This window comes from Hippichthys cyanospilos, chromosome 9 (assembly GCF_059441005.1).
Source record: "Hippichthys cyanospilos isolate Australia breed blue-spotted pipefish chromosome 9, RoL_Hcya_1.0, whole genome shotgun sequence".
In the NCBI taxonomy this organism is placed as follows: Eukaryota; Metazoa; Chordata; class Actinopteri; order Syngnathiformes; family Syngnathidae; genus Hippichthys; species Hippichthys cyanospilos.
The window spans coordinates 11,713,754-11,725,817 of record NC_142377.1 but is presented as its reverse complement, the minus strand read 5'-3'; the positions used below and the strand labels follow the sequence as shown (position 1 = coordinate 11,725,817).

At 40.4% G+C, this 12,064-nt stretch overlaps 1 protein-coding gene across 2 annotated transcripts in view; it reads right to left on the bottom strand.

Moving 5' to 3' along the window:
- Nucleotides 1–2,221: 2,221 nt before the first annotated feature.
- srgap3 (SLIT-ROBO Rho GTPase activating protein 3) overlaps nt 2,222–12,064 on the bottom strand; it is a 52,630-nt gene continuing 42,787 nt past the window's right edge. For both annotated transcript variants that reach the window (XM_088423460.1, XM_088423459.1), the window contains exons 13-22: nt 11,686–11,746; nt 11,072–11,149; nt 10,830–10,964; nt 9,362–9,467; nt 8,667–8,894; nt 8,495–8,568; nt 7,244–7,424; nt 6,900–7,049; nt 6,478–6,793; nt 2,222–6,082 (exon numbers count right to left, since the gene is read on the bottom strand). In XM_088423460.1, coding sequence (XP_088279586.1) covers nt 5,633–6,082; nt 6,478–6,793; nt 6,900–7,049; nt 7,244–7,424; nt 8,495–8,568; nt 8,667–8,894; nt 9,362–9,467; nt 10,830–10,964; nt 11,072–11,149; nt 11,686–11,746 — 1,779 coding nt within the window. In that variant the 3' untranslated portion in view covers nt 2,222–5,632. The remainder of the gene's footprint in view (nt 6,083–6,477; nt 6,794–6,899; nt 7,050–7,243; nt 7,425–8,494; nt 8,569–8,666; nt 8,895–9,361; nt 9,468–10,829; nt 10,965–11,071; nt 11,150–11,685; nt 11,747–12,064) is intronic.

Below are 12,064 nucleotides of genomic sequence, written 5' to 3'. Positions count from 1 at the left end.
ACATTCGCATGTTAGACCGTTAATTCTCATGCAGTTTGCTCAGTAAAAACATATTATTGTGAAAACTGGAACATTTATTTTGGGCATTATTTTATTTTACAAATTTTGCAAAAAAAATAAAATAAATAATCATAAACTCAACTATTTGAGGGCTATATATTCACATTCAATCACATTGGTATGCTGACATTTGGAGTATATGTATACACAATACTTTTGTGTTTGGTAGTCGGTAGTCTGTAAAATGTTCAGTCCTTGAAAGTGTGGCGGTGTTTCCGTTCAAGTGAGTCGTGACGCTTTTCAATTACCAGGCTACAACTTCTAAAAGCACTTTTGTTGTTTTTTACAATTGAAAATGAAAGTGCAATCCTTGGATTCATGTTAGCATACATCCTTTAAATGTGTGCTGCATTCATCTGCTACAGCAGGCACCAAAATATACATGAATTCATTCAATTTATCCCATGTATCCTTTTTGGGTTTGAGGGTAAACTGGAGCCTAACTTAGCTGACTTTGAGCGAAATCCTGGTATGGCCTGCACAGATTTCCAGGTCAATTTCACACCTTATGGAAAATTCAAGCCCTCAATAAAGCTAAATGCAAGTTTTTGAAATGTGAAAAGAACAGAGAGAACAAATTTCACGCTAAGAAGGCATGAGGCAGAGAGCTTGAGATCCTAAACCTCAAACCTAAAACCCATTGACTGTGAGACAGACATGGTATCATAAATAATACAATTATTCAAGAGTCACGAAGGCATTAGGAGCCACAGATGGCCCAATCATGTTAACTGAGCTTTCATTTCTTATAATTAAAATGCTCGCCTGTTTACATCATCATACAATCTATCGCTTAATGGGGCTCACCTGAAAATACAAGTCGCTACTTACCACGCAAACATGCACAAGGAAATGAAATAAATTAAACATGACTTCCACTTGTTTACACGATTTCATTGTGATTAAGAGAATGAATGTGCACCCAGCTCACATGGGGGGGAGGGGGGGGGGGCGCTTATTTTAAGAGCCTCCATGTTGATGAGGCCTATGAGGTGAAGGCAAAGGTAGGAAGTTCGATCATCTTGCTCCACTGTTGCTTGCACGAACTGATTACTGTATACGTTATAGTTGCGTTAGTGCTGGTGTGTGGTTTAATTATGCAACAAATAGAGCCACTTGTGAGGCCTTGCTCAACCTTTTCTTGAGACTATTGATCATTCAATAGTCTACAACTAATGTTTTATTGCTGTTGTTTCCCAACATATAGCCCTAATCGAAAGTGTCAAACGTGGACTTTTCTTGATAAATAGCAGTAGATCTGTGCTCTTCGGATGAGATAATTTGTTGGAAATAATCTTGTTGAACGAAGCTTTATCAGATGGAACAAATTGGATTTGCTTAATTCTCTGTTACACTAACTATACGTTAAACTATGAAGGCAATTTCTAAGAAAGATGTAATGGTGTAATTTATGCAGGAATTTGCGACGTTTCGTTTTGTCATCTTGCTTGTGGCACAGGCTGCATTCAGTAAAATATCGTTTTATCGCACCGATGCTTGATTGCCACCGTGCGGCTTGAATATGAACGACAAGCCTGCCACAGGCGTTATTTCCTAAACAAAATTAAATAACTTGCACACAAAATGCAATTGATATGTAAATGGCGCTTCAACCATATAGCGCTTTACAAGGAATTCAAGGTGCTTTTCAACTACTCATTTACCTTCCAATGACACAGCATCAGGAAAAACTGGGGGTTCTGTATCTTGCTCAAGGTCATTTTGACATGGTCGCAAAAACATGTATTTTCACGTTCCCAAATCTGACCCTCTTTGAAAAAAGTTCGGACACCCCAGATTTAGAGCATACACAATGACAATGGACTGCGATAGTCGTATCGCTAACCCTAACCCGTACAAGAGGGCAATATTAGCTAGTGGCACATCAACACTAAATAACTTTCCGCAAACTTTTTTTTGCCACATAAAATAGTATTTCTTTCATTTGATAATAAAAAATGTTTTTTCCTAGGGTACTTTCAATATCGGAATAGTATACATATATAGGGCAGTATTCGCCACTCATATCAGCATGTTTCCAAAATAAGTGCACCTCTAATACATGTACATATATAAAACAAATACATACAGTATTTGTTCTTGAATTAGATCTTCATGTGTATAATTTCAATCACATCAAATAATTACCCCAAAGAGACAATTGAGCAGTAATGGTTTTATTTGGATGCACATATTTTCAACATCCACTTTGTGGTAAGGTATACGAGTATCACAGGCTTCTAATTAACCAGACACTCACCACTAGACAAAGAATCAAAGAGAAGATTGACAACAACTCACATTCCATCATCACAACAAGACAGGCACAGTTGTCTCTCTTTTACAGCAACCTTTTGTATTTTTTTCTGGTTCTCGTTCTGACTCCTATTTTCGCACCAGTTCAGCAATCATTTCAGAAGAGAAATTGACTTTTTACATCACATGTGGGGAAAACAGAGAAACCAAGTGACTTTTAAGCTCTACAAGTAGTAACCTCATTTGTGCCTTTGCCAGCAATACTGCCAATGTGTTTGCTTTATACGAGAAGGGAGAGAAAACATGATTTCGTGGCTCAGGCACAGCACAGACACATCACCGGGAAAACAACAAGATGCAATAAATATTCTGAGAAGACTACTGAATTTGAGAACCAGTAGATCAGGTGCATAGTGGTTTTTAAATCTACTTTTATCGCTCACCCAGCACAGAAAAGCAGTTCATAATGACCCTGGACAAATTATTGCAGAAACAGCAATACAAAGTAATCATAGAAGAGTAACATTCGTAATAAATATGACAACACAACTAATAGACAACGTATTAAAAGGTAATACAAAAGTAAAAAAAAAAAAGAAAGAAAAAAAAATCAACCTGGTGCACAAAAGGCACTCTCGATGTCCAGCTCCATTTTGCACTGTATTGTATAAATAAAACAGTCTAACATGATTCTCTTGTATTTTTCATGTTCTTTTATGAACACTAATATGTTGTGAAATCGATTTCATAGGTGCAAAATTCATGTCTGACATACATTACTACAATACAGTACAGTATATCTTTTTACAAGTTGAGCTATATGTGCAGCTGTATGTCCGTACCATCAGAAACCAGCAGGTGTCGCACGCGCCCATTACATGATGAGAAAGCAAGGGGGTGGTCTTTTTTTGGCGGTACTTGGCATGAAAAAAACATTTTACGTAATGAATGTGCCTAATCTACATGCTTGAGTATTGAATATACTGTGTATTTATATATCTTGCGCTACTGCAACGAGCGGATTAATTATTCAATATCAGCCTAGAATCGAAACGTTCTGAGTTCATTTGATTTGCCTAAGTCAATCGTAAAAGCATTTTATCAATAGTGCTGACATTACAGCAGAAAGCATGCACTATGATGCAAACTCCAAAGTTTTTTTTTTTTTTTAATAGGATAAACTTTATACATTCCTAACAACTGAATTAGCTTGGAGCATCTTTGAATTGACACCCGCCTTTTTGCAAACATTGTGTCATATGCATTTAATTTTCGACCGTAAAACAAAACAACGACAAAACGCTCAGTAGAACATGAGACAGTTCATCATTCCAACCATTGTTCTATTTATAAGCCATTCACACAAGTGGACAACTTAAAAGTTTTCAATGAAATTAAGATGTGTATTTTTGAAATGCAGACGTCAGCAAATAATGAAACGGAAACCCACATCTCAGAACAGGGGGCTATGCTGACCACTAGCGCACTGTGCTGCTCTGAAATACATTAAGTTTTTATGAATAGGACTTTTATCAAGAATATTGAGTGCACTGATTTGGCCATTTTGCATGCAAAGCAAGCAGCACAGCATGGTTGATGAACTCACAAAGCCAAATAAAGTTTTTATTGTACTCAAGTTGATCAAAAGGATTGTTTGGTTGAGATATTTTCAAGTACCCTCCGTGTCATCCATCCTCCTTTTTATATGAAGTCTATACAAATTCAAACATTTACAAAAAAAGTACTGTATTTACACATTTAGTAGATTATTTTACCAACTGGGGGATTCACGACTCGTGTCTGTCATTTCGGGTGCACATGCTGGACACAGAGCCCAAGCACTATGTACGTTTCACTTCCACCGTTTAACAAGCACATTGGCGCACATATGCTGTCTCCAAAAGACACATCCAAAGCGCACTGAGAAGTACACAAGTCCAGTTGCCCATTATCTGACTCCATGGACTCAAGATTTAAGCTTGAGGTAAATACAGATACATATGCATAATGTTACCAGACCTGTATTGTGGTTATAAATGGTTTCACAAAAGGCAAAGCTTGAACCTATCGCACCTCTGCAGCCCTCTCCCCATCTATATCACCATGGCAACCCTTCACTTCGGGAGCTTCCTCCAGGTATGAGTGAAGTCGGGCAGAAAGCAGAGATTAAAGCATCAGTTTGCCGCACATTTCTCAGTGCGTTCAGAGAACTAAATGGCAGGAGCGGCAACAAGCTGTCTACAAGAAATTCATCTGCAACTTTTTTTGTTTTTTGATGTGCAATAAGCAAAATCCTATTACTGGCAACACTGGACCTCAAAACGACACTTTTATATCTGACACCCTCATGTGCCCCAGTAAACATGACCACCTGCAGTGCAGACTAGGCATCTTTAAAGATGAAGCTAATAGTGCACATTCTAAAGCATAATCCTGCAGTTTCCAAACACACAAAGTTGGGCTGTTTTCCTGACCCAGTGGCCCAAGTATGTGGATAACTATAATGACCCAGCAGACTGGGTTAATGAATGCAATTGGGAGGGCTATAGAGTTGAACTAGTCACTAATTTGCCATTGTGTGCTGAAACTGAAGTAAATTTAACTCATTCACTGCTAGCCAAGTTACACTCTTGAAGGGTAGGGTTAAAGATAATCCAGTTTATGGGTAAAATAAGGACATCAAATTTTTGGGTTAATTTGACCCAACGTTTTGGATTATTTTATAGAAAAGAACCCAAAAGACAGCCAAATTCCTTTTCTGGCCCCTAGGTTGTTTATATAAACCAACCTTTTTTTTTTCTTTTTAGCTTGTTTTGAGAAAACACCGCAGAAAGTTGGGTCAAAATGACCCATATATTGGATTGGTCCTTTTTATTTTATTTTTAACCCATATTTATGTCATTTTTCAAATCAACTGTTGTGGTCAGGATGGAAGGACATCCAGTGTAAAACTGTCATTTCGTGCAAGTGACTTTGTGTGGTAAACCCTGGAAGGTGGAAAAATGCTTTTTCTTCTTAGAAAATCTTGATAACAAAATTAGTATTTTTTTGTATCACTCCCAACTTGCGGGGTCAAATCTTCAACCCAATATAATCTGTAAACACCCTAACCCAGCATTGTCTCTGTCACTTTTGGATTTAGAGTGTTTATTCACCATACACTCTTTAATGAAATGGTTTTGCCTTTTGGACTATCATTTCCCTGAGCTGTAGGAAAAATCACCCAGCACTTCTTTCCGATCCACAGATGAAATCATTCGTGAAAATATTTCTCATAAATTGAAGTCCCATTCCCATCCCTCTTATTTGACCTTCGCTACATGGTGCCAGATTTGTCAGCACCATCATTGGACACATTCATGCCGGTCCCGGCTGCTGTATTGTTACCAGGAAACATTTTATCAGTGGGTGTTAGAGCCGGGCTGCCCACCCCAGAAGAACTGGAGCTGCTAGAACGATGCTGAGTAGGAGTGGGGCGCACGGGCCTCATTGGCGGGGGCCGCAGCTGAGTGCCGGCGGCGAGCCGGGCCGAGAGCGCCGGCTTGAAGGTTGTCATCATCTCGGAGGTGGAACTGCTGCTACGTCGCAGGGCTGCATCGGGGTCGCGGATCATGATGGTGTGCAAGGGGCTGCCGGGCTCGGAGCTAACCGGGTTCTTCATGGGCTCCAGAGTGTCCAGGACTACATCGGGGGCTTGCTTGGCGGAGTTCTGTCGCTCTAGTTCACGAAGTTCATGAAGGGCTGTGGTCATGGTCTTCTCGATGTCCTAGTTGAACAAGATAAATAATATGAAGGACGAACTATGGGCCCTTTTTTCATGAATAGTGCAAGTCTAGAACAAAGCACAGTGTAAATGTATGGAGTTTTCTCTTTTGCCTGTTTTCTAGAATTTGCAAAGGATCGGAGGGCCTTTGTATGCCATGTTGGGATGGAACCCGCTAAATCCTGGGCAATTCTGGTGTTATCCTTTAATTCCATAGGGAATTAGCATATGGGAAGCACATGTCCAATTCAATGCTGCCAAAGTAGAATGTGCGACATCAATTCAATTCAGTGTTATGCCAAATAAACTTAATAATATAACCATTATGTTCTCGTGTTATTGTGCTAAACATACACTCACAAGAAATAGTGAAATGCTAACTGAAATGCAATTCTTACCTCAGCCAGGGCCTCGGCTTCTAATGACTTGTGGTCCCCAAGGCTGCTGTGGCGAGTGGCCCCTGACATGGGCCTCAATGGATGGCCCTCAGGATAGGTCTTCCTTTCAGGATAGTTAATACTTCCTGCGCTACCAAAGGTCCCCAGTCGCCTTTTCTCTGGGCTTTCAATGCGCGCCTTGTTGATGGGCATCTTTTGAGGACTGCTGGGACAGGCAGCAGCTCGCGGAGGGGTGTCGGGAACTCGGGTTGGACTCTGAGTGTCTGTGCCACTGCGACGACGGGGAATCGCTGCTCCATCCGAACGCAATCGGACCCTGGGGAGAGGCATTCGAACACGCGTCACATGGCAAACCATGACTGTTTTTAAAAAAACAAAAACAAACAAAAGAAAAACAATAGTTTTGGTTCATCTTAACTGACCTGCCCATGACGGCTCCAAAGCTGTAATCGGGCGATTGTTCACATGGGGAGGGACCGTCATTTTTGGATGAACCTTTTTCATCCAGTAGTGGCCCACTGCTGGCTTCACTATCAGCTTTCTGACTGAGGCTATCTGAGAAGGCATCATCCCTGAGAGAATAGACAGGATGGGATACATTACAGCAAATAATTCATAGTCAGGTTCTGTTCTGTTTGCCATATTATTTTGGTCGAAGTTTGCAGTAGCGTGCCCAAGTCGAAGAGCTGAAAGTTGAGGAATTTCAATGTATATACGTTTTTAATAAACAAGCAATGGCAACAGCTGAATCACAAAAGTTACTTACACGTCTTGCACTACAATGTACTGATGAGGGATCAGCCCATCCACACCGTTGTGTCGGCCCTCCCACCAGTCCTCAGACGCCCGGTGATAGAGAAGCAGAGATGCTCCTTTCTTGAACGACAGCTCCCTCGGACTGCGGCCCACGTAATCGAATTTAGCGATGGCCTCGATTTGTTCGACTTCTGAAAATAATGAAAGCATGCAACAACAACAACAAAACAACTTACTGTACAATAAGCGCTATAAACACTACAATAAAGTTGATTGTAGAAAAAAAACATGATGTGGGATTGTGTATATTATCAAGCTACTAGCATAAATGCTCGAGTCATTTTTGCTGGCAATAAATATTACAAAAAAGACTGCTTGCGATTTTTTTCTTTTCGTTGTGTCAGTGTATCACAGATCAATGCATTTACTTGGCCTCCTCCTCTCTTCCTCCTTCCCCTTGAAAATGTCCTGTCAGATCTAAGAACATAATCATCCTAAAGGTAAAAATGTCTGTTTTACATTCATCTCTCAACACATCTTATAAGTCATGCAAATTTCTTAATTGTGTGATTTACAATCAGAAAATAATCATGTTCAACATATAATCACACCAGTAAATGAATCATTTGGAAATTAACTGTCGTCTAATCAACATCAAGCTATATTTTTGCGCACATTTTTCAGGCTATGCCAGACAATCACGGTTTTCAATCCCGTTCAACAAAAGATGTTGAGACACGATGTTTTAACTGAAAAAAACACTGATCTTATCAATTGCAATTAAGCAATTTGTGGATTTGAAGCCCTGTGGAAAAAATATTGCACAAAAGCCGTCCCAGGAGAATCGCTGACTAGCAAATTGAACAAAGAGCGGCAAAGAGGGATGGCGGAAAGCTTCGCACATACAGATTAAAGACAGCTTTGGCCTCAAAAAGTATTTCCAATCAAAAACAATTCACTCACAAACCTCTTTCAACTTTTTGTTAAAGGCATTAAATACTAAGTTCAATGTGCATTGTATTTTTGTACTCCTCATTTAAAGCGCCTCATAAAAAATATCTATAATTATTTTTGTTGATAGTTTTCAATTTATAGAGTAATAAAATAAATAGAGCGATATCATGTTCTCATGGTCAGTAAGGTGAGCTCGACATTAACATTTACTAACAGCCAATAAGATTAATGATGTGGAAATGTAGGAGAAAAAATGGCTCTGAATAGTTTAAATGACAACTCTGATGAGTCCTTTGTTGCTTCTGACCTTCATCACTTGTATGTGGTTCAGTTCCATTGTCCACTTCGTCAAGAGTTCCTGGTTCACTGTGAGGACTATCACTGCAGTGAGACACAAATTAAATTAAGGCTAAACTGTCATGTTCACTGTTAAAAGGAGATTTTAGGTTTCTTATAACATCTACTTTTAGTTCACTCACCAGTATTCCTCCCCTCCAGCCATGCACTTTTCATAGACCGGGCCATCCAGTTCACGTAGACTGGGAAAGATGACTTCATTGTGTGTAATGATTGTCTTGATGACCTCGTTCACATGCGCCTGGCATGACACTGGGTCCTGGCTGTCGGGAATGGGCATCAGCGTTGGACCAAAGCAGATAGCCAAGTTGTACGGATCCATCATGTTCTCATCACTATACTGGGAGAGACTGAGGCACAAAGACATCTCATGTATAGAAACAATACTGAACATAAACATATAAAAAATAAAGGATACAAAGTGAAGACGATTTTGGTTCCAATGCAAGTTAACTCATTAAACGCCATTAACCTTGAAACTATGAGTGTTGGGTACAGTCATAGACCAAGGGCCCTTGTACATTACAGGAAAAATAAAAAAAATATTTCGACTCAACTTTGAATTACTTAAGCAATCATGATTTGGGATAGAATTCACAGCTCACCCTAATTCACCTGACACTTTGGAACATTGCTATGACTGTGGCCCAATGCACAAAGCAATGTCCAAGAAACGCTTGGATGGTTTGGAGAGGAAGAGCTTGAGAACCCCAAGCTTTAACCTTCAAACGATCTCAATAAAAGTGCTCCCCCCCCAAAAAAAAAAGTCTCATTTGTACAAGTAAGAAAAAAAGTCTTGGATAAGGGAAAAACTCACTGATTGAGAAAAGCAAAGAGGTATCTCATGACAATGATGATAGTCCGGGGCAGCGTAACAACAATCTGTTGGATGTGATGTGCTCGCTCTGCTTCGGACTCCAGCTCTGAAACACAGATGAAAATGAGTTGTCAAAGTAAAGGCCTCAAAGCTCTAACTATTGATGAATGAACTAATGAATTGAAAAGTTATAAAGTGATAAAAATAATTAATAAAATAATTTCCTGTGGCAGCTGAACCCTTTGCAACTAAACTTAGAGATGAGTCACCGGCACAAAGACAGACAAAGATGGACATTCACTTAATTTTGGTTTGAGAAGATGCTCACAGGATGAAAAAAAAATGTGCATTTTGCTAAACCATGTTCAAACACTGTTATACTTTGGTTTGCCATTTAAGAGGAATCACCCTGCTCAAGTTATCACCATGGGGCCTCAAAAACGCTGCTCGAGTGTGGTGCTGATGCGCAGAACTAAATGTATACATAAAATGATGCGTCTGATTTGGTAGCTAACGTTGTAACGATCAATAATGGGAGTCAGCGTTATGAAGAAGCTTAAGACAGGTATTTTTCTGACATTGAAATGAACTGGAGTGGCCAACAAAGCAAACAATGTGACAAGAGAGCACACACAGTAACGCCCGTTCCTCCTATCAAATCTATCCCCCCTGGAAACCACTACTCATAACAACAGTTCTGAGTGAATTATGTACGACAACTTTGATTGTACAGCGCCCAAACACACATTTGGGCCACTTTTTCCACTGTAAAAATGTGTTAACTAATAAATGAAACATTGCTGTTTACTAGACGACTTGGTGCAAAATCTCCTAACCAACCCCGTATAGAAACCGAAAGTAAAAATGTGAATGTCTCCTTGGATAAGGCGAGCGTGTACTATTTACTCTTGCATGGGCAGTACAGGGACGGCTGTAGAGGGGCGCACGAAGACCCTTTATTGTCATCACGCTTCTCGCAAGTCACGTTTATCTGTTTGGGCTGGGCAAGTGCGCAAAAGCAACAAAATCTTAATAATGCATCAGTGAAAATAACTTTGTGTTGGTGTTGGGAGTGAGAAATTAACATGGTGAAAAGCTCCAAAAAGTTGAATTTCCTTGATACGGGCCCTTTAATATAGTACAACACAAATAATACATTTGAAATAACAAAACAGTAAACACTAGTGAGTGGCACTCCACTTTAGCGAGGCAGTTAAGTTGTTTTGCATTTTAATAGATGCACCATCCTGCCTTCCAGCCTGTGATACATTTATCACGCCTCTCTCTTCCTACTGGCTCTCTGCTAAGCATTACACGGGGAGCACTGCTGTTCAAATTGCTTCCATGTGTTGACTCCTCTCATGTGCGCGTCAACTGTGAGTCTAGGAAACTTTGTTTTTCCCTTCTGGCTATTTTGATTGCACACATACATAGGGACCGCTACGGCTTTGAATGCTCGATGACTCACTGATGGTTGAGATGAAGTCCAGGAAACGCTCCTTTGGGAAGAGGGAATTCTCCAGTCCTCGGAAATACAGTTTAAGCACTCCCGCCACTGAGTTGATATCGTGCTCGTTGTGGTCATCTATTAGGGGATCTTCTCCTGATGAATCACAACAAATTAGCGTTCAGTGCAGACATTTGATGGGCTGTGGAATCAGTTAGCTTTCAAGCAAACGATAGGTGGCATGATAGCAAAAAGTGACTCACCTCTTTCAAAAGAATTTTTAATATCGTTGACTTCCACCTGTGATCCCGGCACTCGGAAGATGCCTTGCTGCTGCAGGCCTGAAAGAATATTGCAAATAGACATTATCATGCGCGGCACAAAGCAGACAACAAATTCCAGTCATAAGGGATGCTATTTTATTTAGTCTTTTTTTTTTACTACAGAAGGGGGCCCCTCTGCGTGGCGCCAGCATGTGGTTCCAGTTAAGAGCTACTAATCAGTTTTCTGGAGTCTCATTAGGTCCAGATCCAGCAGAGAGGCCTGCAGGCTACAGCAATGAGATGAAGACGCCAAAGACACATGTGAAGGTAGACGGGGTGGAGCTATAAAAAGGTGGGGGACGGAAGGTTGCTTGACAACAGAGAGTGCAGATTGGGGTGAGGGGGTGGGGGGCTATCACAACTGTGTGGGAGATCCCTTGTTAGGAGTTTGTCAAACCCCCAAGGAGCAGGTCAAGTCTATGCGCCCACAGCTATTTGCGAAGCTACAAACACTAGAGCGCTCCATGTAATACAGTAGTTCACCAACACACTTCAGAGGCTAAAAATGTCTTTATTTCACTTCTTTTTTCAGCCTTACGTGACGTGAACCTTACCATAGAGGTTGATGTATCTGACACAGCTCTCAACCACCAGTGGAATTGGTTGACCTGAATCCTGAAATAAGAGGAACATAGATTGAACTCCGTTTATTTGGGGGGAAAAAAGCTGCTGAATTCTCCATTCAACCCAGCAGGAAGCAGCAGCAGGTAGGGCATTAAAATTGGGAAATTTAGTTAAATAGTCTCATTGGCCACAACATTAGTCACACCTGCATCAACTTATGACATTAATGCTAGTGGTCACCATTTAAGGTCAACAAACACAACTAATTAGTTCACACATTCATAAAGTTATAAGTACATTGTGCACGTAACAGGGTCCGTCACAAACGATACTTCAACAATATTCCATCAGTAAATTTGAGTGGGGCTG